This window comes from Babylonia areolata, chromosome 1 (assembly GCF_041734735.1).
Source record: "Babylonia areolata isolate BAREFJ2019XMU chromosome 1, ASM4173473v1, whole genome shotgun sequence".
Classification (NCBI taxonomy): domain Eukaryota; kingdom Metazoa; phylum Mollusca; class Gastropoda; order Neogastropoda; family Buccinidae; genus Babylonia; species Babylonia areolata.
The window spans coordinates 57,026,453-57,054,193 of record NC_134876.1 but is presented as its reverse complement, the minus strand read 5'-3'; the positions used below and the strand labels follow the sequence as shown (position 1 = coordinate 57,054,193).

Here is a 27,741-nt window from a genome sequence, read left to right as displayed (position 1 = left end):
CTTTTCCGGAAGAGGGCAGCGCAATATGTTGACGTCAGGAGCTTGAGTGCGGTAGACGTTTGGTCTAGTGTTACAAATTACAGAAAATGTCTGCAGCCCCAGAAATTTCTTCATGGTAAGCTGAAAATGTTGCTGAATATGTTTTTGTTGTGGAGGGTCGTGTGTTTACAGGTTTGTGGACAAAATATTAAGTGAAAGAGAATGATTACCAACCAACATTGAACACCAACATGGCGGCGCAGGTGGAATGGTAGCATGGGGGTCAGGGAAATTTTCTTTCGATTTATCAGAGTTAAGTTTTGACAGTTGTCAGCTTAATGTCAGTCTGTAGCCCTAAATTTAAAAAAATGGGTATTAATCGCACTTTAGCATCCAAAATTCAGCTTCAATTATTTAGGATGCTAAAGTGCGACATTACTGTTCATTCCGTCCCACTTTAGAATCCTTAATTCAGCTCCAAGTCCATTAATTTAGGATGCTTAAGTGCGACATTACTCGAAATTATTGAGTCATAGCCAACATTGAGACTCGCTGACTGTTTCTGTCAGTAGTATTCAGACAGATTAAATGAACTTGACGGGCGCAATAAACAAGTGGTTAAAGCGTCAGAGACTAGACTTTAAATCTGGGGTCCCGGGGTTTGAATCTCAGTAACGGCGCCTGGTGGGTAAAGGGTGGAGATTTTTCCGATCTCCCAGGTCAACATATGTGCAGACCTGCTAATGCCTGAACCCTCTTCATGTTTAAATGCACACAGAAGATCAAATTTGCATGTTAAAGATCCTGTAATCCATGTCAGTGATTGGTGGGTTATGGAGACAAGAAAATACTCGGCATGCATCAACCACGAAATAGTCATTGGCAAGTTGATGTTAGTCGTGTAATTTAAGAACTTTTTATGACTCTGTTTTGGCGAACCTGTTTCGGTTGTCTATGTGTGTGTGTGTGTGAAATTGTGTGTGTGTGTGAAATTGTGTGTCTGTGTGCTTGCATGCGTGGTAAACATAACTGATAACATAGTAATTTTCCCTGAGTATTGTTTCTGTCAACATGACCTGAATTGTTTTAATAATTGATGAGAATGTATTTGTAGAAGATGCAGTTCCATCGACTGTTGGTTGAGCCTTTTCGGTTATCAGAAAATATACTACATACCTCTATGATTGCTTTACCAGGGTATAGTTTTCATGTCGGTCATTGACGCAAACAAATAGTTAAAGTGGCCCATCAATGTGGCAGTCAGTCAGTCACTTGACTGACTTCTTTTAGTAAAATTGTTCATGCTGAAAGAGCTTTTAATAGTTTTATAAATTTATCTCATTATACTGTTAAGCAATTGGGATTGTAGTTTTCGACTATGAAAAATATGAATATTATGGTTGATGTTGTTGGTCAGCAGTTCAGATGAACATTGTAGATTTTTTTTAATATTTAAAAATCAAAACTTGTTTGAGCCAGGAAAGAGTACAGTGCCAGTTTTGCTTTTTATTTTCCCACCAGTCTCCCTGATTCAAATTTAGGATGGCTTGGATTCATGTAGGACATTGTGCTGTAAGAAATCATCATCTGCATAGTGGAGCTTACTACCAAAACGAGATGACTGCTGTGAAGAAAGATAAAATAATTGTCCAGAACAGCTGCAATTTCTGCTGTTCTGCACACATCTGGACAGTCTAAATCAGAACAATTTCTTCAGCATTCTTAGGCAACTTGCCCATATTATTCGTTGATGTTAGGCAAGAATGTGGATCTTTCATGTAAAATTGTGATCCAATTAAGATAATTACAAACACACTTTTACATGCATGGCTGTTTTTGTTCTTCAGTTGAGCAGCCATACTTAGTTTCTGGGGTATATTTGTGTTCCCATAACCGCACATACATGTACACACGGATGGTGGGAGATAGTCATCAGTTGTACCTCCACAACCCCACTAGGGGTTATGAGACTGTGGCCGATGATGACATCAATAACTATCATTAAAGTGCATTTGATCCTTTTCCCTGTGTATTTATAAGAATGGAATTTGAGGTGTTTTTTTTAAACAGGTCTGCACATTATGCTGGCTTGGTACTGTAGGAAAATTTCGGGACATTTTGCAACTGTGAAGATTCGGATTTCATCACACAGGGGAAAGTGCTTTCCTAAACCAATTGAAAACCTATTTAATCCAATGCAGGTAACAGTGACACTGCAGATCTGATGTATTTCAGTTTTGCTCTGCTTTGCTTTTATTTCTACTTTTAGTTCTACCTTTATTTATCAGACCATAATGTGAATATACTACTATGCAGAGCAGTCCACATATGTCAGTGTTGTATTTTCCGTGTTCATCATAACACAGCAGACATCAGCATACAGCCTCTCTCTCTTATTATCGGATCTGCTGTGAAGTTGAACTGGCCACACCCACCCACACACGCATGCACGCACACACACACCCACCCACACACACACACACACACACACAACAAACATACACTCCACCTAAACCATTTCATATACCAATGAGTGTGATGGACAAAGTACATATTAAGTTTCAACTTTGAGGGTACCATCGGCAGGAATAAGTTGTTTTTGTGTGTGTGTTTTTTTTTTGGGGGGAGGGGGGGGGGGCTTACCCATTAATTTACAAAATAACCCGTTGATTTTTTGGTGTACCAGTCAAAATAAGCTAAACTCTGCTGTTGTGTACCCAGCACTATTTTTTTCTTTTTTTGTTTTGTTTGTCCGTTTCCTTTTTTTTTAATCAGCAGAAATCAGATGAGCCGTGGAGGCTTTGTTTCTTATAATTTATTTTGTTTTTAAAATTACTTTCAGGCCTTTGCCACAAGAAAGCCTAGCACCTACTGGTTTGGGGGAAGAGAAACCTGAATGGGAAAAAGCCAGGAAAGCGTTGGAGGCAGTTCAGAATAGTTCTGGAGGGAAAGGAATAAAAAAGAAAGCACAGAACAATAATGTAAATAGTGACATACCAGCAGGGCTTCCACCCCCACCTCCACCCCCACCAGGACCACCTCCACCCCCTGGACCTCCACCTCCACCTCCCCCAGATCATGGTGGGCCAGGGATGTATGGCTTCTTTCGACCCCCACCATCTCCACATGATTTGTTTCAGAGATATGGATATCCGTAAGTGTTCATTTTGTGTATTTTTAATCAGTGAAGTATCAAGTTACAAATTTAATGATTGTTTCTGTGTGTGACTGAATGAATTACTCTTTGTCTATGTACAAGACATTTGTGAAATGCTGTTTGATGTGTTCATGATGATTACTTGTTCAGTTTGATGAAACTTCAACTGAATAAAAAACTAAAAAGTGGAAGTGGGCTTTTCCATCTGATTTCAAAATATTGTGGTCAGTCCACTTCCCTCTCACTTATGGGAGGCTGACATGCATGTCGCAGTTGATGCAGAAATCTAAAAAATAGGTAGAAAAATGCATTTGCAAATTAATGCACTTTACCTCATAAGAAAACTTGATAAACACATGTGCATATTCATACAAACTCACTATACATTCACATTACACAGTTAAACACTGAAATAGCCTGTTCAGTGCTGTTTTCTTGCTTATTGTAATGCATTGACAGGTGTTTCAACTTAAACTTAAAGTTAAAACAACATTTAATTTTCATTTAGGTTTACTGTGCAAATTAAAGATAGAGCAGGGTTCGAAATTATTCGGTGCCCAGGTGCAAATGTTGCGAAAAGTTGGCTTGGGCACATCAATTTTCTGTTGAGAGTGCCCAGTTGACACTATAAAATTGATTGAGGTGAAAGAAAATTAATTAAAAGACACACCAGTAAAGCAAGCTTGAATGCGGTTAATCGAAATGTAAAGTGTCGTCTGCTGCAGCTCGCTTTGCAGAGCAGCATTGTCGCATGTTCGTGATTGGATGTTAACGTTCATGGAGTTTTTACGATGAATGATGTTTCCTATCTTCAGTGTTAAAAGAACAGGCCCATGGGGTTCAGGCGTGTGGTTATTTTGAATGCAATTTTCCAAACATCAACACAAATGCAAATTATAACTCAGTCAAAGATTTTGTTTTGTTTTAATATGCTGGCACCCAAAACCACAATTGGGCGCTCAAATGTTTTGTCCACAGTGCCCGACTGGCACTAAAAAAAAAAAAAAAAGTTGTATTCAAACCCTGTAGAGGGTCATCATTTTTGGAATTGATTCTGGTGGTAAAGCAAAAACACATCAAGTGCATTTTCATTGTCACTGCTTACATAATCTGCCACATTTACAAGCAGTTGACTGTTGTAATTAAGGACCTTTGTATTTTTTATTTTATCATTTTTTATACTGATTTTAGTGCACCACATCTTGAGTTTTCTTCAACATGGAATGTTGAATCGATATTGAATACTAACATTACTTGAGTTACTTTGTGCAGTTAGTGATTGTGCCTTTTGTTGATCTTCCCCTTTACTGATTATATTTATAATGAAAAGCAGTTTCACTGCTGTTTAGGCACTAATGTTAAATTGTTATTGAACTTGATTGCTTCAGTGTCAGGACCTAAAAGTAATGATAGATATATATTGAAATATTTTCAGATTCAGCTACGGATACCACCAAGACTATGGCCATGGGATGGCAAGTGGTCCGAACCCTTATATGCCTCCACCCTTTGAGGATAGGGTAAGTGATTTGTACTACCCACAGAGAATGAATTCCTTTTTAAACAAATGTAATTCTTTATTGTTTGATGCTAATGATGGTTGTTAATGCATACTTAATTCTGTAACTGTGATGCATACTTAATTCTGTAACTGTGAAAGCTTGTGCGAAAGTGATACTTGTAGGCTTATTTAAAAAAAACAACTAAATACCCATATGCAGTTGAAAAATCCTATCAGCTGGTTCTGTGAAGATTGTTCAGTATTTCAGTTTCAGCGGGAGGAAGGTGATAGGATGATTAAGACGCTTGTCTGCCAATACAGAGTCGGTGAGGGTCTGGGTTCAAATCCTACTCTCGCCCTTTCTCCCAAGTTTGACTGGAAAATCAGAAAGATTGTCTAGTCATTTGGATGAGTCAGTAAACCAAGGTCCTGTGTGCAGCACACAACTGGCGCACTGAAAAAGAACCCATGTCAATGAGAGTGTTGTCCTCTGGCAAATGCAGTAGGAGAAATCCACTCTGATAGGTATACAAATATATGTGCATGCACTCAGGGTTATACTAAACGCATTGAGTTATGCTGCTGGTCAGGAATCTGGCTAGCAGATATGGTGTAGTGTATATGGGTTTGTCTGAATGCAGTGATGCCTTCTTGAGAAACTGAAATTGTAATTCAGTTGTGAGCTTGAATTTATACATTGAAAACTTTATTTAAAAAAAAAAAAAATTCTACAAGAAACAATTAAAAGTGAAATCACCAGATCTTTTTACATTCTTATGGTGCTGGATATGGTATAACATGAAAACCAGAGACCTCTTTCTGTCCCTTTATGATTCATATTTTGAGTGTGTGTACATTGTATATACACTTTGATATCTGAGTACCTGTAAAAAAGTAATTCGCTCATGATTTTGTTGAGCCATCATTGCTTGTGTGTTTAAAACTGCAGTGGAATACAGCGCCAGTTCCATCTTTTCTTTCTCACCATTGTCCATTTAGGGTGGCTCCAAACACATATTAGACATTTTGAATTAAGAATTCTTAGTTTCCATCATGAAACATGCAAGGAAAAAAGCTGCCTGATGTCAAGAAAGATCAAATGAGTGTAATCAACAGCAGCAGTTTCCTTTATTCTGTAGATCGATTGCTTAATATTGAAGAGTCTGAATCTGAGAGATTTCTTCATCTTTCATTAGCAGTCTACATATTTACTGCATTGATTTTATGCCAAAGCATGGCCCTTCCAATTAAAATCAAGATACAGTCAAAACATATATGAACGCACTTTATATGCATGACAGATCTTTAGGGCCACTCAGCTGTCATGCTTTGTTTTTGTTTCTACTTTTTCTTCTGTAGTGATATCAGATAATAATGTGAAAATTTACTGTCCACAGCAGTTGGCACACAATCACTGATCAGTGTTTCAGCACTGCAGAATAAATTTTAGGGGTTTTTATAACTTAGTTGCATTTTCTGTATTCATTATGAGATGTCATGTGTTTCTTCCACAGCAAACAAAAGTTTGTAAACACACACACACACACACACACACACACCATTTAAACCTTTTCACATACCATACAGAACAATGGTTAGAGTACTAATGAAATTAAAATAAAAGTTATGGCGATGTGGGGTGGCTGATGGGGTTGGAAGGTGTTTTTCCCAACCTCATGATTTTTCAAATGACCCTTTGATTTCAAGGTGAAACAGATGATACATTGTGTCCTGAACCAGACATGAACTCTACCAACTGTTATTTTATTCTATTGTTTACTGATTGTTTTGTATATCACTTTTCCAGACAGGGTATGGACCACCTCCAGTGAGACCAGAGATGAATCCCAACTTTGATGGAATGAGGCCTCCTAACCAGATGGGTGGAATGGAAGTACCCCCAAGTATGGATAGACCACCACCTCACCCAGAACAGCCACCCAGAGGCAACCAGCTCTTTGGTCATCGATATGGACAAAGTAATTAATTTTCAGAAACATTGCTTTTTAGAGGATGGTCTACATTTTTTTACACTTTTTAGACACAGTTTTTTTAGTGGATGTCTGCATTCTTTGCCTTACAACCAGTAAAACAGTTAAAAACAATCTTTTGAAATAGATGTTCTTGTACAAATATGTCTACTGATCTAGCCATTTAGAATGTTATGAAAGGCTTGTGGTTAGTGTATGGCTTGTCATGAAACCTGTAACATGTTAGCTTTTATTAAATGTTAGCTTTTTTTGGTTTTATTATATGAACATTGTACAACTTTGAACACACACACACACACACACACACACACACACACACACACACACACAGTTGAAAGCAGTACATTTGATGCATATACATGCATTCTCCCCACCACCCTGTCGCTCTCACCACACACACACACACACACACACACACACACACACACACACACAAAAGAGCATTCAGTGAAGCACACATCAACTTTCTCTCTCCCTCTCTCTGTTTATGGATATAACATATAACCAGTGAAGTGGTTCACTATTTACCTATTGAATACTTTTTCAGATGAAACTATATATTTTTGATTGTAGGAGAGACTTCCAGATATCTTTTAAACCATATTTTAGATTCAGTTGGGGACTGTGGGGGTGGGCATTGCCCCCCCTGCACTTCTGCAGTGGTGCCCTGTCCCAATATACCCTGTCCTTTAGGCATACTTTTGACCGCTGTTCTTTTTCAAAGGTCTTCAGTTTATGGAGGCTTTGCTCTTACCCATGCCAGGAACACCTAATGCAGTCCCCAAGATCCCCCTGCCTGTACCATTAAATTTCACAGTTTTAGAATGTCGTCTCTGCTCTGTGACAGGGACAAGGAGAGAGAGAAAAAGTTAAGTCATGAATTAAAATCGATAATCATAATGTTACTATCGGTCACAGTGTCAGCCATTTTGTGTTGGTGAGTTTGTCACATGTCAGTGCTCCTCTTTTTTTAATTTTTGTCTTGGGAGGTTGGCATCTCTAGTCCTGGAGCGTAGTTTTTCACAAAAGACACTGGATTCAGAGAGTATACATTTCAAGATTTTTTGTTTCTGGCTTTTTAAACTGCCGGTCTGTTATGTAGTTTCTGTTGGGATTTTATTTAAACACACAATCTATATTGTGAAACCAACAAACATCTCTATCATATGTTTTTTTTTGTTTTTTCATTGTCGGTCAAGAGGATGTGTATATGTGTGTGTGTGTGCACGCGCACGTGCATGCATACATCATGATCAGAACCACTGAACAGAACCACCTTGGAAGTGAATTATGTTCCAGCTTTGAAATTTTAAACTTGTTTTTTACCTCCTCTCTGTGAACAGGTCCCAGTGCTGGTGGTATTCGTTTCAACATTCCCAAAAGAAACAAGAACCTGAATCAGGGCCCAGGGATTATGAATCAGGTGGCCAACAACAATAAAGGTCCCAGGGGGCGTGTTCCCATGGCATCTCCTCCAACACAAAACAGACCAATGGGAATCAAGCACCCAAGCTCTGACAGTGCAAAAAAAGATAAAGAAACTGCAGGCGGTAATGGCAGTGGATCTGCAGATCAAAATGACAGGTAAGGTTGACAGTTTTTTGGTCAGTACAGTGTCAGTAGCTTGCATGCCCCAGGTATGATGGAAGGTGGTGTTTATGCAAAGATTTTTCTTCTTTTTGCAGATCTGAAAACAAAGTGTCAGGGGAGTGGCCACCATCACTGATGTAAGTTCTGCAAAGTATGGTTTTGTTTCAGTTTCATAATGTGCCAAGTATGCGGACTGATCCATTTACATTACACTCCATCTTCTGTTTATAAACAGATGCCTAACCCTTCAATAAACACATTTGCAAATGTGTTTTTTTTTGTTTGTTTGTTTTTTTTTTTCATTTAATTTTGCATTTGCACTACACATACTTTACCATGACCCACTAGTGCAGACTCCAGCAGGGAGTTTGTTTAATTTTGTAATTTTTGTTATCCTTTGCATACTAAATATGCTATTGCTTATTTATGTCTGAAGTTACCCATGACTGTTACCTTCAGCCTGATGTTACATGTGCACACACACACACACACACACACACACACACACACGCACACTCTCTCTCTCTCCCTCTCTCTCTCAGAGTCATTCATAGACCTGCTTAATTACTCACCAAGTATGATTTATTTCTGCAGGGAATATGTGCAGCGAGCTTTTGCATCGGTGAATAATGAGGTTGAGAAAGACCGTGTTGAAGCAGCACTTAAGGAGAAGATTGAGCAAGCTTTTAGCGAAGGCACTGCACTCACAAAGGACTGGTCACAAGAGCCCTTGCCTTTGTATGTATTGTATATACATTTTGGCAATCTTTTACACTTCTGATTGTTTTCTATGCAGAATGGCTGAAGTATACTATGATACAGCAAGCCACTTTGTATTGGCAGTTTGTAGAAAAATCAATCCACTTTGCCTTGGCAGCATACAGAAAAGTACAGAAAAAGTCAATAATATGTGATTCGTGGTGTCTTAGATTTATTCTTTTTGTACTTTTTATTTTAATAAGTTTTTCTGCTATCAGCTATTTCATGAACACTGTCTTCTGTAGCCTGAACGATGTAATTCTTTCATTGTTTTTTATTCTTTCATTGTTTTTTTAGTTGAAAGATGTGCTGAACTTTTCAGATAGGTTTGTGTTTGTTGAGCGAATGAGATGATGTGACGATTGTCAGATATTTGTTACAAATGTCTCATATATGTGCATCTAGAATTTCTTGTATTTCTAGGGTGAAGGAGCCTTCAAGGTCAGAAGGGCAGAGGTTTTTTGGCATGCAAGATGATTCACGCTACCCTGGGCCTTCCAGTGCTCCTGGACAGACCATGGGTAGGGGTATCAAGCGTGGCAGCCGCTTTGACTCACAAAATGGCAACACACCTAAACAGCAGCGAGGTCTCAACCCTCCCTTTTCGCACAGCCGAGGGGGTATGCCCTACCGTGGCATGCCCAATAAATCATGTCCTGTACCCCAGGGTCGACCTTACAATCGTAACCGTGTGCCTACCTATCGGAGGTCCTACAGTCGTTCTTGGTCCCGTTCATCTTCTTCTAGATCTAGATCCAGGTCACGCTCACCTCGTTCCTGGGAACGATCACGATCAAGTTCCAGGTCACGCTCAAGGTCACCCCCTCGCTATCGTCAGAGACTGCAGAGGAGGAGGTAAGTTGTTTTTTTTCCTCTCTCCATCTCTCCCTCCTTCCCGCTTATCTATTCAGTGGACTTAAATTGTGTTTTTATGTGTGTCTTTTAAACTTTATTTGAACTGAACTTTTTTTAATGTATGGGTTGTTATTTTTATAGAAAATTATCCAATATCTCTTTTTCTAAGCACCGTCCTTAACCCCTAGGCTGCCTATATGACGAGATAACTCGTCATGGCAAGCATGTACGCTTCGCTGCCACAATGACGAGATAACTCGTCATCGAAATATTCTGACTTTCCCTGCTTTGCATTCAGTTCGTTGACAAAAATACTGGTAGCTTTAGCTTGGGCAACCTTTTTAGATTCTATTCATAGCTAGAAACACCATCAACGTCATGAGGCAGTCCTTTATTTGAACGTTTTGGTTGGGTTACTGGCCGCAAGTGTTTGCCTGGCTCCTCTCCTTGCTCGCACAACAAAATGTCGGACTGACGCCGTGCTCAAGGCTTGCGATCATGGCGAACAAAATCAACCAAGATTGTTTTCTTTAGCTGATGCTCAGAAAGAATTGAAGCGTAAATTCGAAGAAGACAGTGATGAACATTTATAGGACGATTTGATAGGAAATAAAGGGAGCAATCAAGCGAGTGGCCAAGATACGACTCAGTGAGTGATGCTGGCTGCTCAGCTCTAGCAGACGACAGAAGTCACCCGGATTTAGCAGGGCAGTGTGAGCGATTTTCTTGGCACTCAGCCAACGCAGTCTGATGAGAACTGGATAAATGACCTTGTGAGAGGGGTGAAGTGGAGGGGGGTGGAGACACTGAGGGTGTGTGGCCTCACATCCATATTATCACTTGAAGAAGTCACAGTGCATTGTGTATCTATTTCTTTTTCAATTTTTTTTTTTTAATTATTGTGGTTCTAGTATGATTTTGTGTGTGCAGATATCCATTTGTCCAGAAAATGATATTTTAGTGCAAATTACCTGACTAATGTTTGTAATGAACAATATGACAAATAAAACACTGATTTCAAAACAACAGCATGTCACTAAAAATATATAAAATGGGAAAACATCATGTGTTTTGTATTTATTCATTTACCTTTCAGAAAATATATACTTTTATGAGTCTTTCTCCAATAACAAAGAGCACAGAATTTTTTGAAAATTTATACCCGTTTTTTGTGAAAAAACCCTGGCAAATAGATTTCACTTAAATCTTATTTTCCTGGCAGCGAAAGGGTTAAGTCTTTGCATTCAGGCTGTAAGTATCTACCAGCAACCTTTTTAAAAAAATATATAAATTCTATTAAAACAACATTTAAAGAAACTTAGATTAAAACTATAAGTCAGAACAAACATTCCAACACAAAATTTATGTTTCTATGTGTATTAGAACCAAAGTTGCAGTCAATTGAAGTTCATTAAAATGGAGCCTTTTTGCACGTCATTTTAAGCTTTTGGACAAATCTCCAATTTTACATTATCACTTCATGTATACTAAACAACAGAGAAGCTAAAAATGAAGGAACATTATATTTTGTTTATAGTAAAGATGCCTAATTTTTGTTGTTGTTGAAACCTGATAGTTTTATTGATATTGAGCTATAAAATCCTGTTTTTTGCAAATTCTTACACAGCAAAATTTGTCAAAATAGCAACGGGTGCAGTTTCTTCATTTATCAAGCTATTTTAATGAAATAAAGTGATTTGTATTCAGCTGAGCAAGGCCTTTAAAATGGGGTACAGCAATAATACAATTTGAAGAAATTTGTTTTAGATCTGTTTCATATGATCTGTAAGATTTAACATCAAATTCTGTTTTTTTCACTGGACAGACACACATGCACAAATACACATCACTATTCTCTTTCTCTCTGACAGGACAAACACATATGCACAAATACACATCACTATTCTCTTTCTCTCTGACAGACACACTCACTACCATGACTTTTTAATTAAAAGTCACATACTGTTTTTTTTTTCTGTTTTTTTTTTAAATTAAAAAAATCATGTTATTTAGTTGCAGGAATGATGATGATCTGGAAAAATGAAAATTGTTTTGTGTAATTGTGTTTTGTAAATAAAAGTGAAACCATTTCTTTAGAATATATCTGCTGATTAATTTCATTTCAACAAACAGCAACTTAACATATCATTAATTCCATCATGAAAATAAGAAAAAAAAAACGGTCGTTGCTTCAGTTAGACTGGATACGAGGTGCGGCAGTATGGGGTATTCCCAATGATTGAGCATTTTCATGCACTCATTTATGAAAAATACCCCCTCTTAAATGTTTATCAGTGATATAATCAACAGTGTGATAGTAAAATCAAACGAACTCAAAGGTTTCAGAACCGACCAAGATCATTGTTGAAGTTTGGCTCAGCTTCTACTGCCATTGCGGTAGTCTCTTATGACAGTTTGTCTGCACCAGTAATACCACGTGGTAGTTGCGTATACCTTTCGAAAGGAAATTTTAAAAGTTTCTCTTTAATACCCATAATTACTGTTGTATTTATTACCAATTTTCGGAATTTTACGTTTAAAGTTAAGCGAAAATAGTTTTTTACGCGCTATGTTTGCAATATGCGGTTTTGAACTAATAATCACCAGAAAGATGAGGTTCAGACAAACACAGCTGTACTAAAAATAGTTCTGTAGATCAAATGGGACAGGCAAGCCAAGCAAAGAAAAGAGAGACTCGAAAACCAGTTGATGCAATCTGTCTGAGCGGGCAGCCACGGCGTGCAAGAAGCCTTTCGACTACCCCCAATTTTTACTCTTTTATTCAACAAAGATAAAATGCAGATAAAAACAAAAACAGCACTGGAAAGAGGAGAAAGTGAACTATATTTCATATAAAACGTATCTTTATTTCTTAATCATCACTCATGTTACAGGCTTGGGGAAAATGGGCAAAATTGACGTTTTTTTGTCTTAGCTTCAGTTTAACAAGCAAGGCTGCCGGTACCTACTGTAAGTTTTGAAGGGATTAGTGTAACAGTATAGTGTATAATCAATAGTCAAAATTTTATTGACACAGTATTTTCCTCAGTTCATAGCAGTTGTTCGCCTGCTCATGTAGTTGATTTGTCTTTTGATTTGATATAGATGGCAGCAGATATAATTTTACTAAGTGTCCTAAAAGTGTGTCTGCAGCATGATTTTAATAATTTTCCTCTCCCTCCAAGGTTTTTCGTCCACAGAATGTGTTTAAACATACGAATATCATTTGGCAGCATAGTCCAACACTCTCATATTTTCCTAAACACATGTGTTCTTGTTTATGTGGATAGAAGTCGCAGTATGAGTTTGAGCCCTTCCCCCAGTCCTACACCAGAGCGTGAAATAACACTGACAACCAGAGGTGGCAGAGGGAAGCAGAGAGGGAGGGGCCGTGGACGAGGGAGAGGCAGAGGAAGGGATCTGGGTAATGGACCTGATGATGGCAGCAGGCAGGGTTTGAACTTGGCCAAGAAAGGAAAGAAGAATCAGCAACAAAAACAGTATGTTTGGCTCTTGTGTTAGTCTTTGTATGTGTGTTTGTGTGTGTGTGTGTGTCTTGACATCTTAATCATCAGGGGATGGATGACAACTAAGTTTCAGCGTAAGGGCTGATGTGCTCAGCGCAGCTAGTCTTATGGTTAAGGTTAAGATAATTTGTCATAAGCTGTTTTGCAGGTTTTCTATATTTTATTTTAAAAATAATTTGTATTTTGGGTTGTTGTTTTTTGGTTAATGCGATGGTTTTGCATGGCTCCCACTTTTCCGGGAATTCACAGATTTCCGCAAGAAGTAATAAAAACGAGATTCAGCCGGAAATACAGAAATTTCAGTGAAAAAACTGAGAAGTGCTTGTATGTATTATTGCCTTTTTCATCCCTGTAGATGTAAGATTAGAGATGCTCAGTGTGAACTGTAGATTTATGATAATGACAGTAAAGTACTGTAAATGAGCTCTTGATTTTTGTCAGACTGCACCATTTTGAATGTTAATTTCAAACTTTTTCAGGAGAATCATGCACCTGGACTCCCCTAGAATTTCAGGGATTTTGTGTTTTCCTCAGTGGGAGCCCTGGTTTTGTGTAAATGTGGTTGAATGTTTATATTGTTGGATAGTCTTGTAATGGCCCCATGTGGACGATTGGACTATATGCAACAAAGGCAAATGTCAAAGTCAGAGTATCTTTTTTGTGTTTCTTTTCTTCTTTTTTTTCAGTGTGTGTGTGTGTGTGTGGAGCTTTGTACAGTCTATAATGTGTGTGTGGAGATTTGTTCGATCTGTCATGTCTGCATGGTTAGGTAAGGATTGTTGCATCTCTGGGAACAGGTCTCTGTGTGAACAGTATATTAAATTTGAAAATGTAGATGTTTTTGCCAACAGTAAGTTTCTTTATGTGTGTGTGTATGTATGTGTGAAATGCAGATTGCATTGTGGAAATGAATGCCCTGATGTTGCAGCCTGAAGTTTGAATATGATGACCCACAGAAGGATGCTCGCATGGCCAAAAGAGCTGCCCGATTTGGGGACCACCTGGATCACCCCAACAACAAAAGAAAACAAACACTTACCCTCACCATCAACAATCTTATTACGGTATGCTCTTTACTTGTTCTGGATCATTTGAACAACAGTTCTGAATATCTTCCACTACTTCTTTTCCATTTGAAAGGGTACAAGTATTTTTTCTTGGCTTCAGTTGTCTGCAGTTAGCATGCTTAGATGACAAGGAAAAGGGAAGTATTTCCTTACAAAAATTGAGTTAATGATGAAATATTGATATTCAAGACAGTTTAGTGACATCAGATTTTTTAAATTTTAATTTAGAATTCTTAACTTTTCTGAAGTCCCAGATTTGAAGATAATGGATTGCAACATATATCTGGAAATTCATGAATTCTCATGTTCTCTTTTAACATAAAAAGCATGTGAAGATAATTTTATGAATTAATCTTATTCTTATCTTGACAGAAAAGATCCACAAAACATTGTGAAAGGTATCAGGGTATAATCGAATTGGATATTGGTGTGGTCATTTCAGGTTGAAGATGATTACAGATTTTTTGTTTGTTTTTTTTTGCTTTTTTTTTGGATTGATTGATAAGACACTTATGTAGTGTTTATCCTTGGTCGGAGGCCAAGCTCAAAGCGCTTTACAAATATGGAGTCATTTGCATAACAGGCTGCCTACCTGGATAGAGCCAACTTACGGTTGCCATTGGGCACTCATCATTTGTATCTATGTCATTCAGATTTCAGGCACGTACACATACACGCTCAGACAGACATGTAACATTTTACGTGTACGACGGTTATGTGTATTCTTCATGCTCCGTCTTAGGGGGCGTGCATGCTGAGTATGTTCTTGTTTCTATAACCCACTGAATGCTGACATGGATTACAGGATCTTTAACGTGCGTATTTGATCTTCTGCATGCGTATACACACAAAGGGGGCACCGGCTCTAACAGGTCTACATATATGTTGACCTGGGATATCGGAAAAATCTCCACCCTTACCCACCAGGCGCCGTCACCAAGATTCGAACCTGAGACCCTCAGATTGAAAGTCCAATGTTTTAACCATTCGGCTATTGCACTTGTCGCCATTCGGCTTTTTGCTGCTTAGGAACAGCTTAAAATTCCAAGGGAATTAAATGAATAAAAAAAAAAAAATCAACTGCATTTATTTATTGATGAAATTTGTTGTTAATGAGAATGTGTTATGTGTTTTTTCAATAACAGAGTGGTGGTGATGAGGATATGGACCTAGGAGAATTCACTGTTGTGGGAACTTGTAAAGACTTGGAGAAACCCTACCTACGTCTTACATCTGTAAGTTCGTTTTCCCCATAAGAGTGTCTTCTTTTTTCTGTCACACTTTGTCCATTTCATTTTTATGCATTTTCCCTTGAATTTGAAATGTAGATGTCTTGACAGCCATGGTGACTTTCTACTTTACACATGCCTTTAAGTTCAGTTTCTTTATGTTTAAAGAGAAAACAATTTTAAAATTTTATTTGGTTTATTTTTATTTTTTATTTCACAGAGCAGCAATAGAATAGAGTGACAAGTCTTTAAATTGTACCAAATGATCTATTTAATCTGTTAGGATTTCGTATGCTGAATGTAAGATCTTCTAAATATTTTTAATGTGTTCTTCTCATCATTTTTCTGTGAATGGGTGAAATGTGAGTGGATTGGACATGCGAGTGCACAAATCTTCAGTCTGTTGTCTGATTTCAAGATGATTATTCTTTAAGCTCTGTGGAATATAAACTTGGGCGATACATAAACAATGTTCATCATGTGGATGTGTGACCATAATTTTCTTTGTCCATAAATGAAGCATTCAGTGATCAAAAGATTGAACATTATGGCACATTGCTTGTCAATTATTTGCCTTTTCTTGTGCATATATCATTGAAGTTAGAAACATATTATGTGTTGACAGATACTGATAAAAAATGTCAAATGGGGGTTTGGGGGGGTTGGGGGGGATGCTTATTGATTGAAGAGTATGAACATTTGTTTTTGGAAGAATGAATACTCAGTGCAAACACTGACTGAGGAGAAAGAAAGTACATGACTCAGCCGAAACAACTGTTGGAAAACTTAACTCTAGGATACACAAGTCTAATGAGTGTGACTAGTCAGTGCCTGTTCGATGGACTAAATTTATTTCTGTTTCAGGATGGTTGTCTGTCTGTCTGTCTTTCTTTTTTTTGTTTTTGTTTTGGTTGTAGTTTTTCTGTATAGAATTTTTACATGTGCATGGGAATCCCTTTTTTCAGGCTCCTGATGCTAAGCAGATCAGGCCAGTGGAGGTTTTGCGCAAATCTTTGCTGATGGTGCAGGAGAAATGGAAAGCAAAAGGAGACTATCACTATGTATGTGAGCAGCTCAAATCAATACGGCAGGATCTGACGGTAAGCTCAGTCGTATCTGTTGCATGTTTTTGTTGTTTTATTTCTACTCCGTAGAGTGATTTGTCAAGCTGATCTTGTTTGTTTTTCCTTAACTGGTCCATGTTTTGTATACATTGATACTACTCACGCACCATCTGTATATATTGATATTGCTCATGCACCAAACGTTCCAATCCCCTCCCAGCCACACCCCAGTTGCCCTGTCATTCCGAGTCTCAACAGTTGGTGTTGATTGTAGACAGTATCGCTGAACGGAATGTCCTTATTGAAGTCAGTAGATGCCTGTTCGAGGTTTCAGTCTGTAGATTTGTTTTGGGGGTATACCTTCAGTTGAGTTCCTTGCTTTGATTCTGTACAAGTTTTTACTGGTTATGCTGTCACCTCCGCCACATACAAATGACTGCTGTTCCATTCACTTGACCATTTATGCAGAAGGGAAAAAGTGAGGGGCACACAGTGATTTGACTTGACTTTTTGTGTTCAGGTTCAAGGTGTGCGGGATGAATTCACTGTTCGGGTGTATGAAACGCATGCAAGAATAGCGATGGAGAAGGTAAGTTATGAAGTAAATGTAGGGTTGCCTGCCAAAATAAAATTCTTGGTTAGGGGGAAGTTTAATTAAAAAAAAAAAAAAAAAAAAAAAAAAAAATCAGTCAGCAAGAAGATGGAAGTGCCAGACTTGACCTTCCTGACAGGGCCATAAACAGTACACCAATTACAGGAACATAGCTTCAAAGCTGTGAATCATCTTCTTTGTTTGTGAGCTGCAACTCCCATGTTCACTTGTATTTACATGAGTGGGTTTTTAAGTGTTTGACCATTTATACCCTGCCATCAGCCATGTAGGCAGCCATATCCATTTTCAGGGGTGTGCATGCTGGGTATGATCTTGTTTCCGTAACCTGACGAATGCTGACATGGATTACAGGATCTTATAACATGCATTTTAATCTTCTGCTTGCGTATACACACGAATGTGAATGAGAGACCAGCTGGTGTCTACAAAGGCAGTTTCAGCAGAACAAAGAAAGAAGAATTGATTGAGTATTGGGATCTGGAAGTGGAATCCTGCAGTAAACTCACAGGAGTGAGTTAACTCTCTCCATACGAACGGCAAAAGAGATGACGTTAACAGCGTTTCACCCCAATTACCATCATCAAAATATTGCATGCGGAAGGCTCTTATACTGAAGAGGTGAATGTTGACAAAGAATACCACAATTCTGACGACGGAAGCTAAAGGTTGGGTCATTCAGACACCCACTGGACATCCGAGGGGTCTGTGTAGAGGAGAAGAGAGGACTGGCCGTACTGAGTGAGTTAAGTCAATAATCAAATTGACTTTTATGTTTTAGATTTGATCAGTATATCTTTAAAAACCAATAGAGTTCATAAATCATCAATATATTAGAGACATTTATGACTTGAAGGATGTATATAATGGAAAACTGAAAAGGTTAGAATTTGGCCAATAGAATTTTGGCTGGCAAACTTCAATACTGTCTGTTGCATGTAAATTCTGTAACATTAAGAATATCTGACAGCCAATAATTTTTGTAATGGTCTGTTTTTGCTTGTGACAGCTGTTGACAGCACACTCTTTTTTTGTAATTATTGAGAAGTTCTTTCTCAGCTCCTTGGTGTCTGACCTTAAACCTCTCTCTTTCAAGAGCGGTTTTCACCCCTTTTTGAACAACAGTGGGGTTGGTTTTTTAAAAAAAAATTATTATTATTATTATTTTTTTTTTGTATGCATGTAGTGAGATTTTTCTTCATTTTACTTTGACCCCTATGAATAAGTGTCATGCATATGTGTAGATGACTGGTGCGCAAGAGGTTTGATTTCTTGTGAAACTTGAGAACATTTCAGATGCGTATATTTAGCTGTAAGGTTATTTATATATGTTGAGTTAGTTGTAAGCTTATTGACTGGCGATTGGCTTTTCTGTTGCAGGGAGACCATGAAGAGTTCAACCAGTGTCAGACGCAACTGAAGCTGCTGTACAATGAAGGGATGAAAGGGAATCGTTTGGAGTTTACTGCCTACAGGATTCTGTATTATATTTTTACCTCCAACACTCTGGGTATCCTTGGTTGGTTTGATTCTGACGAAAACTACCCTTGATTATGAGTTAAATTATTACAGGTTGTTGTCGTGTTTGAAGGATTACAAGGATGAGCTTGAAGGCAGTAAGTAACTGGTCTCACTGGCATCTCTCAGTTTTTTTTTCTTATTTGCTGAAAGCAGTGATTTATCATTATTAGGATTAATGGCAAACATATAAACAAAATATAAATGAATTGTGCATACAATCATGTTTATAGAACCGCTTACGAACAATGGATGTTGATTCGTTTAATGGGGTCTTTGTATTGTCAGTGTGTCACTTTAAACTGACAGGAAAATAAATATCATTTTTGTCAGTGATAAGGCTCAGCAGTGAGACATTCCTCTTGAATTTATATTTAAAAGGAGGATTAAATAAGGATGGGGGATTGGCACCTGATCCCAAAAGGATTTTTGTGACTGAAACTACTGTCCTCATCCATGTAGCAGACGACCCGTCTTGGAAGGAGCATAAACCAGCGCTGGAAATACTGTGCTTTTCTGGGTTCCCTATGGCTATAGTTTTGAATATTTTTGGCGTTTGTTGTTTCAAAGCTTATTTTAGATTTTATGATAATTTATCTGGATGAACTTGGTACAAGTGCATAATGGAAATGTTGTGTCCTAATTTGTATGTTCCTTACACATACCTCAGACATGACAACGGTGATGGCCAGCCTGACACCAGAAACCCGTCAGGATGAGTGCATCAGACATGCTCTGGCCGTGCGCTCTGCTTGGGCTCTTAACAATTACCATTGCTTTTTCAAGTTGTATACAAATGCTCCTAAAATGTCAGGTTATCTCATGGATTGGTTTGCAGAGAAGACCCGAAAGTGTGCACTCAGGGCCATCATGAAATCGTACGTAAAACTCTGGGTTACAGTGCAATGTGTATTATATGTTACCAGTTGTCTAGTGGTTCAGGTCAGGTCAGGGGCATAGCCCTTGCTACTGGTACCATGTGGTAATATTCGTGCATCATGAAACTGCATGTAAGGTCATTAGCTGTAATATTTCTTGTATTTTGATTTGTTTTGATATTTAGTCATTTCTTATTTTGGGAATGATATTTATTTAGAATTTTTCAGCTGTCATAGAGAAAACATAAATGGTAGGATTTTTATATTTTGTCTCAAAGTTTAAATTTTTTATTTTTTTTTTTTTTTTTTATTAACGAATACAACAGTACACATTCATTAGTATCCTTTATTTTACTTTATTATTGGCATTTAAGAATTTTAATGTCAAAAAGCAAAAAGGTCACTGATAATTTCACTTTTTGTATGTGTCATATAATTTTCCTGTCATGCTGAGTTCTAAGACATTGCAGTTTTAACAGGTCTTTTTTATTTTTATTTTTTATAAATATTTTTAGAGAGTTGTTAAAGCACGCATTACAAAGCATATTTAATGATGTTAGATCAGCAAAAGAGTAATTGCATTTATAACTGAACATGCAAATTTTAAATTTGTAATCCTTTATATATTGTTCATACTGTTCTATGATACATGCAGTTCACACGGAATGTAATTGTCGGGGGGAAAAAAAAGCTGTAGGCAATGGAGTCATGGATGTTCATTGTCCTTTATTCTGTTGTTGTTGTTTCTGAAGGAGATGTTCAAAATGTAATGTCTTGTTGAAGTTAGGATTTTAAATCACCATATACTGATTTGGTAAGGATCAGTATCTGTCTTCACAGGTGAGTCATCAGATTTGGATTAAAACAAATTCTAGATTGTCAGAATCAGATACCAAACAGGTCTAATATAAAGTCTTGTTTTTGCTATTTTTCTTTCATATTGGTGTTATCATTTCTAATAGTGTGGAGATTTTCTTCATGTTTGTTTGCTCTGTTTCAGCCTTTAATGTGTTGTTTTGTTTTGTTTCTTTTTCATCACTTGTGCGTACCGACTGTTTGGCGCACCCCCTGCTACCAACCACCTGCCCTGTCCGTGTGTAGGCACAAACCTACGGTGACTGTTGACTTCCTGCAGAGAGAACTGGCCTTCAATGAAACCCAGGACTGTATCAAATTCATGGAAGAGAAGGAACTTCTGTTGACTGCAGACAAGAGTAAAGTGGATGTGAGAAATACCACGCAAGCAGCTATTGCCAAATTATAAGCTGTGTTAGAAATACCCTACAAGCAGTTACTGCCAAATTGTAAGTTGTGAGTGCATTGGCATCACTGAATGTCATCCCGGTCGGTGATGTGGATGATCTCAGTTGATCATCATAGTTAGGCATCTGGAAGTGGTTCTTCTTTCATCTTCAGATTTCTTCAGAAGTTAGGTCAGTCTTTTAGGAAGTTGGAGATGATTTCTTCAGTAGGAAAAATAATCTTTTGATATTTGCATCCTGTAGTCATAGTAAGGCAACCAAATGAATTCAGGCTGGAGCGAATCCATTTTCATCAGTTTGAAATATTGAGAATTGCTGTTGTCTGTTTTGTTGATCATCTTGTTGGGCAACAGCATAGAAGTTGTAGTGAAAGCAGTTCCAGATATCAGATATGTGAGTAGATTGGAAGAAAGCAAATATCTTCATTCAATTTTAAGATTCAGTTTTATGAGCTTGAGGTAGTTACCAAGTTTTCTACAATAAAAAAAAAAAAGGCATCATTTTCTTCTGGAGCGCCAGCCAAAGGAATCACATGAACTTTTGGAAAGTGTCCATAGGTAAGATTTTAGCTTAATTGTGAACCTCATGAAAAAGACTCTTCTATTTTGTCTTCATTTGAAGTAGGTTTACTACATGATTCCCGTGATGGCAAGTAACCAGTTATAATCATGCCAATTGATGATTTTCTGCTGTGTGAAGAGAGACTGACTTTTTGATGGCGTGCTGCTTCTGTGTGTTTTTCCGACATCTGTGAAGTCCACAAAAATGCTTTCTTGTGGAAAAGCATTTGTAAAACCCACTGAAAGCATTTTTGTGGTGAAGACTGGTGGACACTGCTTATTGTGTGACAGACAGCTATGCCTGTAGTGTGCTTTGAGGATACAAGTGATACAAATTTTGAGTATGACACTGACTTTTTTAATTTCAACTTCAGCTCATAACATTTGTTGACCCCTGTTTCTTTTTTTCTTTTTCTTTTTTGTTTTTTTCTTATCACCTCTGCTTCTCTTTTCTTTGTGAAAAGTAACAGACTGATTGTGATAAGACATTTTTTTGTGTTCACTTCTTTTTTTTTTTCTCAAATGGTTTGGAGACTTCATCAAACAACCGGATACCCACAGAGAATGGCTTTTGTGTGAAAGTGAACTTCCAGACAGTGCTTTTTGACTGTGTTTTGCTGAGAACACTCACTGACACCGCTGAGTCCATTTCCTACTCATCAAAGCATTTCAGCATCCTTTGTGATAGTGTTTCCAGATGATAGACCCATAGGTCAGAGGCATTGTTTGTGCTGGTTAGGGTTATGTTAGGAAGTTGGTAGTGGGCAAGGTAGGGATATGTGGAATTTGGTGAGAAGCAGTGAGAGGGTGTTGGCCAGGAATTCTATGAATACGAGACATTCCTCGTGTCCAGTTCTTCACGTGCTTGTTATTTCTTAGTTGTTTTCCCTTGTGTAGTGGTGCAGTTTGTTCCAGTGTTCTCATAGTCTTTATCAGAGCTTTGTTTCATTGATTCATTGGAGTGGGAGTGGAATATGCAGCTTTTTTTTCAGCCTGTTGTCCATAACTCCAGCTGTCTGTTGTTTGACATTTTTTCCAGACATAAGATGGTAGTCCTGTTGGATTTTTTGCTTTATATATTTTTCTTTATATTTTCAACAGGATTTTTTGCTTTATATATTTTTCTTTATATTTTTAATCTATCTTTATCTTTTACACCCCTAACCCCTTGCATCCATGTTAGTTTATTTGTATATTTTATTTTACAATTTGTTTTCCTTCTATCATTCAGCATCTGTCATTTGGGCTTTAGGCTTCAGGGAGTTACAGTTGTGCTGGTATAGGTAACCATTATGGTCAGTTGACTTTTGATGAACATTCAGTGTTATCTTGTGGAGGTGAGTTCATGGATGAGAATGGTGTCAGTGTAGTGGTTCAGAGTAAGAGAATCTTCAGAGTGGTGCTATTAGTGGACTGTTCAGCAATCTGAATCATCTACATCAAATTTGATTTCAACGCTCCAGAGAATGCCAGCGCAGTGATCAAGTGGCAGCCTTGTCCTTCCTCCTCCCAACCGAAACGACACCCAGTTCCCAGATCTGACCCACAATTTCCCCACCAGAAAATCCCTTGACCCAATCCATTCTGTCTGAGAATCTTATCCACAGTTCAGCCTAGTCCATTACCAATTCCACAAGAAAACCTGTGTCCCATCTTCATCCCAGTCCTTCACACTTGACCGCCCAACAGTTCCCCTTGCTCCCAGGCCTGAGTCAGTCCTGCCTCCAGCCTGAGAAGATTTATTCAGCGACCTGCCTTATCACATCTGCACGTCTACACATCTATTCCTGACCTGACAGCCCAATGAAGGAATGAATCGTCAGCGTTGATCCAGCTTCCTCCATCCCATTCTACTTTGTCCCCCAGCCCATTCGACTTTGCCCTCCTGCCCCTTATTGGATTCCTCCACCCCCTCCTCCTGCCCCCACCCAGTATGTTTGTGTGTGGTGTTGTTCATTGTTTTCTCTTGCAGCTTGTTTTGTGCCATGCTGGCTCTTCACTCCAGGGTCCACATGTCTTCAGCACCTTGCAGCTTTTGGAAACGTGATGTCCACCCCCCCAGCAGTCTCACCGGCATTGGGATGTGCCTGTGCCCTGCCCCCGTGTGAAGGAGCTGCCCAGGTCGTGGTCTTCGCTGCAGCCCCAGTCGTCATGTGCTCCGATGTCCCAACGTCGTCTTCAGGTCAAGAGGAGGATCCATGTCACCATCACCAGGCTTTGGGTATGCTGCCTGAGCTCATCATCCACTTGTGTTCCTGCTGTCCCGCCCTTGTGTGCTGTCCTACATGTCCACAGTCTATGGCTTCCTTCACTTGTGGAGTGGTCTTCACCATCCATCATTATAGACCTCCTGTCTTGTCTATCTGTTCCCATTGATCGGATTCTGTCACCAGTTTTGATACAAAGGTAAAAATGAAGTATAGCTGTACAACTGGCTGTGCGAGTTAGAAATAATCCCTCATATTATCGTTTGTGCAGTGAGAACAATGCTTACTTAATTACCTATCAATGCAGAACAGTAGTTACAGATAATACTTATGTCTACACACAGATTTTAACTGGAAGGATATCTGTGTTTCTATATATGATAAAAGTTGTTACAAGCGTAAAAAAAAGAAAGAAAAAAAAAAGAAGAAGCAATGTACAGACATATCTGTGCCGTATTTTAGAATTTTAATGTTTTACTTCATTTTATACTTTGTAGCTTGCTTTATTTTGAAACAGGTTTTGCTTTGCTTTCAAAACTGAATGTCAGTTAACTGAAGAAGTAGTTTGTTATGCATTGTTATGTTGATATGTAGTGTTGACAATTTCGTTTAGATCATTAATGTAAGGAATACAATAGGTCTAATTGTACTGTGGAGGCCAACTGACACAAGTATTGAAGATAAGAGACCCTGTTATAATGACCCAAACTCATGTTCAGACAACGAATTCAAGCGTCACAGCAGTTCAGACACGTGTGTTTTTGTAAGCAGTGTTGGCGTTGATCACTGCATAGTGTTGATAGAGGATTCCATTTTGTTTTCGCATAAATGATGAATTTGGTGATGCTGTGGTGGTAAGTTGAACTGCTTACAAGGAGTGAGATTGATTAGGATGGTCAGCATCAAAACTAATCAGAGTTGGGAATGGAGAATGGTAGCTCTTTGAAAGGAAAAACCTGTCTGAAAAAGGACGGATGTACTGTCAGGGAGGTCTGATTTTCAGTTGTGGTGCCCTTTCAGGCCTATAATTGGTGTGCTTTACCAGTTGCATCAAAGAGGCCAGTAATAAGACATACCTCTTTTCTAGGATTAAACCAAATTCAGGTAAAGATTTATGCTTAACTGTTGGCGTTCAGCAGAAAGAAATTTTAATGGAGAAAGGATGTGGGATTGAAATGTATGTTAAACACACATTTCACATGTTTTCCAGACTTGTGTTAGTTGAGCTCCACTATATTAGTCTGCTGTCACTGTCATAGGTAAGTCTGTTTTATTCTTTATACAGTAATCACCAAAGTGAGAGGTTGTTCATTTGTGTATATATGTATATACATGTGCGTGTGTTTGTGTGTGTGTGTGGTGTCTGCAAGGTATCAATACTAGGAAGTTGATAGGCTGTAAACTGAAGGCTGGACCTTAGGGCGTTAGTCACTGTCTCTGTCTTTCTGAAAGTGAGGATTGCCCTTTTTTTATACATGGAAAATCAGTTTACTTGTGTAAAGATAAATGTCCAGTGGATGTTGGACCTGTAGTTTGCTTTTGCATCTGATTCCAAGATTTGACTATGACTTCCACAAAATTTAGAGTTTAATAATAATGTACATTTATACATCACCCTTTTTAAGAGCTCCGGGCGCTTTACGTGAAAGAAAAATATTACAACTTACATAAAATATTCATGACCACTCTTTCTCAAAAACCCCTACCCCCTCTAGCCCCCCACCACTCACACTCTCCCCCTCCCACTCTACATACATCTAAAGTGAGCTGACATGGGTGGTATTGGAGAACAAGGAAGATGAGAGTGCTTATACAGTAGTGGTGTGGGAAGGGGGTCCAGGTCACATGTTTTTGGAGCAGACTTTTTCAGCACACTAAGTACATCTGTCTCTGAAACAGGTGTGAAAGCAACAAACGGAACACCTTGAAATAATTTTCCCAAGGGATGTGACACAACTGACCGTGAATCCAGTTCTTTCCTGAGGTTAACAATTTTTTAGCAGAAAAAATCTGAAAAGACGCTGGTCAGTAATGAAAATGGATAGACAGAAGGAGCAAAGAAGATTTTGTTCTGCCACAAAGCTTATTTGTAATGCAATATGTATATATATATATATATATATATATATATATATATGTAATTGCTTAACAAGGCAGGACTGCAAGTGTTGGTAGATTTAGGGGGGTGGGATGGGATGTGGGTGCGACTGTGAGATAATGGTTTGAATTAGCAGTGTCTCATATTTATTGTGGATGTTGACAGCTCGGTTAATGCCAGTTGGGAATCATACTGCACAATTGGTAAATGGAAGGGTCACTTCAGCTTAGGGAAATTTTTAGACCTGATCTTGACCAAGAGAACCACTTGCACCCCTACCACAGGCATACTTTTATAGATAATCCTTTAGGAATAAAATGAAATTTAATTAAAATAAAGACAAAAATAAAGAAGTACCAAAAAAGTCCAGTCTTCAAAAAAATTTTGTTCAAAGAAGTGGTATAGTATGTAAAGTTGTTTTTTTATACCCAAAGATTTGTTCAAAAACCTGAACTGTGAATGTTCGGCTTCAATTTATTTATTTACCGGTATTCATTGTTATATTAATTTATTATTTTATTCATTTGTTTATATATATATATATTTTTTGTTGTTGTTGTTGTTGTTGTTTTGTTTTTTTTGGTTTTGATTTGTGCAGTTTCATTCACACTGGAAACAAAAGGTACTCTGATTAGTGTAAATGCATTTAACCATTTAATAACATCCTCTTTCTGTGCTTCTTACTGGCTGACCCAGATTAGCCCTCAGTCCTGTGGAGTTGTTTTAAGAGATGACACAGTACTTGTTTGATAATCATGTGGACCCCTTCCCCCTAAAAGCATTAAAAACCGGAAAGAACTATTATCTAATACAGTTTTTAACAGGGAAATATTGAATTAAAAACCGCATAATCTATTTCACAGGTTGTGTTTTAAGGGAGATAGGTATAGTGATATCACTTATTAATTTTTGTTTTTTGTTTTTTTGAAACAACCCCTCAGATATTATTCTTTGGTTTTGTTTTAATTATATGAATGTACTATTGGTAGTCTGTGAGATTTGAAAAGAAAATTGGCTTAGTGTTGGTGGTGTTTTTCTTGTATTTGGTACTGACCTCGTCATTATAGGAGAGTAATTGTAAATTTTCACATTTTAAAACTTCTCCTCACTACTATTTGACTGTTGAACAAAAAGCTGTTTACCCAGTCATCTCACCTCTGTCCCTGAATGTGTCTACATGGGGTGTGTGTACTTTGCTGTCAGTGTGTGTTGGGAGTGTTTAGATTTGTCAACTTCTGTGTATATATAGCCTTTTGTAATTAGATCCATAAATTTACTTGTGGGTTTGTTGTTGTATAGATCTTTGTTTAAAATCATCACTTTGATGATTAAGTGACTGAATGTTGTTTTCTTCTTATTTATATTTGATAGTCTGATGACATAAGTTACAGTTGTTGAAACCAAAAAAAATAAGTTATCAATGGGGCATAGTAAATCATGTTACAGCGAGTGAGAGAGAGAGAGAGATTGATTTATGGTGAGGTGTGGGATGCTGATGGGTGGGGAGGTAAACAGAACAGTGATTACTGACACTTAGAATATAGTGTGATCCATATTTTTCGTAGAAAGTAAATAAATTTATTGAACGAGGTATTTTGTTTGTCAGGATATGTGAGTGTACTTGTTACATTTGTTTGCATTTTTACAGGCATAAATGGAAGGTAAGAATGAGGCGGAAAATTCTGAAATTATTGCCATTACATTATTGAAACTAAATGTTTTGTTGTTTTCAGTGATTAAACACAATTGGCACAAATGTCACTGTCAGGTTTCAGTTTTTCACTTGAGAGACATAATGTGAGAATCAGTGAGAGAATTTGGGAATGGGTGAATGAGCAGTGGGTTGAATGTCGTCATAATATGGTTGTCCAGATATATCCATGTGTGTG

General features: G+C 37.9%; 1 protein-coding gene across 1 annotated transcript; it reads left to right on the top strand.

Annotated features, from left to right (window-relative positions):
* Positions 1–27,613, top strand: LOC143284516 (leukocyte receptor cluster member 8-like). Its single transcript, XM_076591226.1, has 16 exons — positions 1–115; positions 2,822–3,133; positions 4,572–4,656; positions 6,445–6,616; positions 7,972–8,212; positions 8,314–8,355; positions 8,813–8,956; positions 9,401–9,832; positions 13,123–13,332; positions 14,288–14,423; positions 15,572–15,661; positions 16,621–16,755; positions 17,240–17,308; positions 18,710–18,839; positions 19,518–19,725; positions 20,827–27,613. The coding sequence occupies exons 1-16, from the start codon at positions 87–89 to the stop codon at positions 20,987–20,989; spliced, it is 2,598 nt and encodes an 865-aa protein (XP_076447341.1). The 5' UTR covers positions 1–86; the 3' UTR covers positions 20,990–27,613.
* Positions 27,614–27,741: the final 128 nt, after the last annotated feature.

Excerpts from the sequence above, each read along its gene's own strand:
- LOC143284516 (XM_076591226.1), top strand. The coding sequence starts at position 87 with ATGTCTGCAGCCCCAGAAATTTCTTCATG. Across the intron at positions 9,833-13,122 it reads CAGAGACTGCAGAGGAGGAG|AAGTCGCAGTATGAGTTTGA; the intron begins GTAAGTTGTTTT and ends TTATGTGGATAG. Across the intron at positions 13,333-14,287 it reads AAGAATCAGCAACAAAAACA|CCTGAAGTTTGAATATGATG; the intron begins GTATGTTTGGCT and ends CTGATGTTGCAG.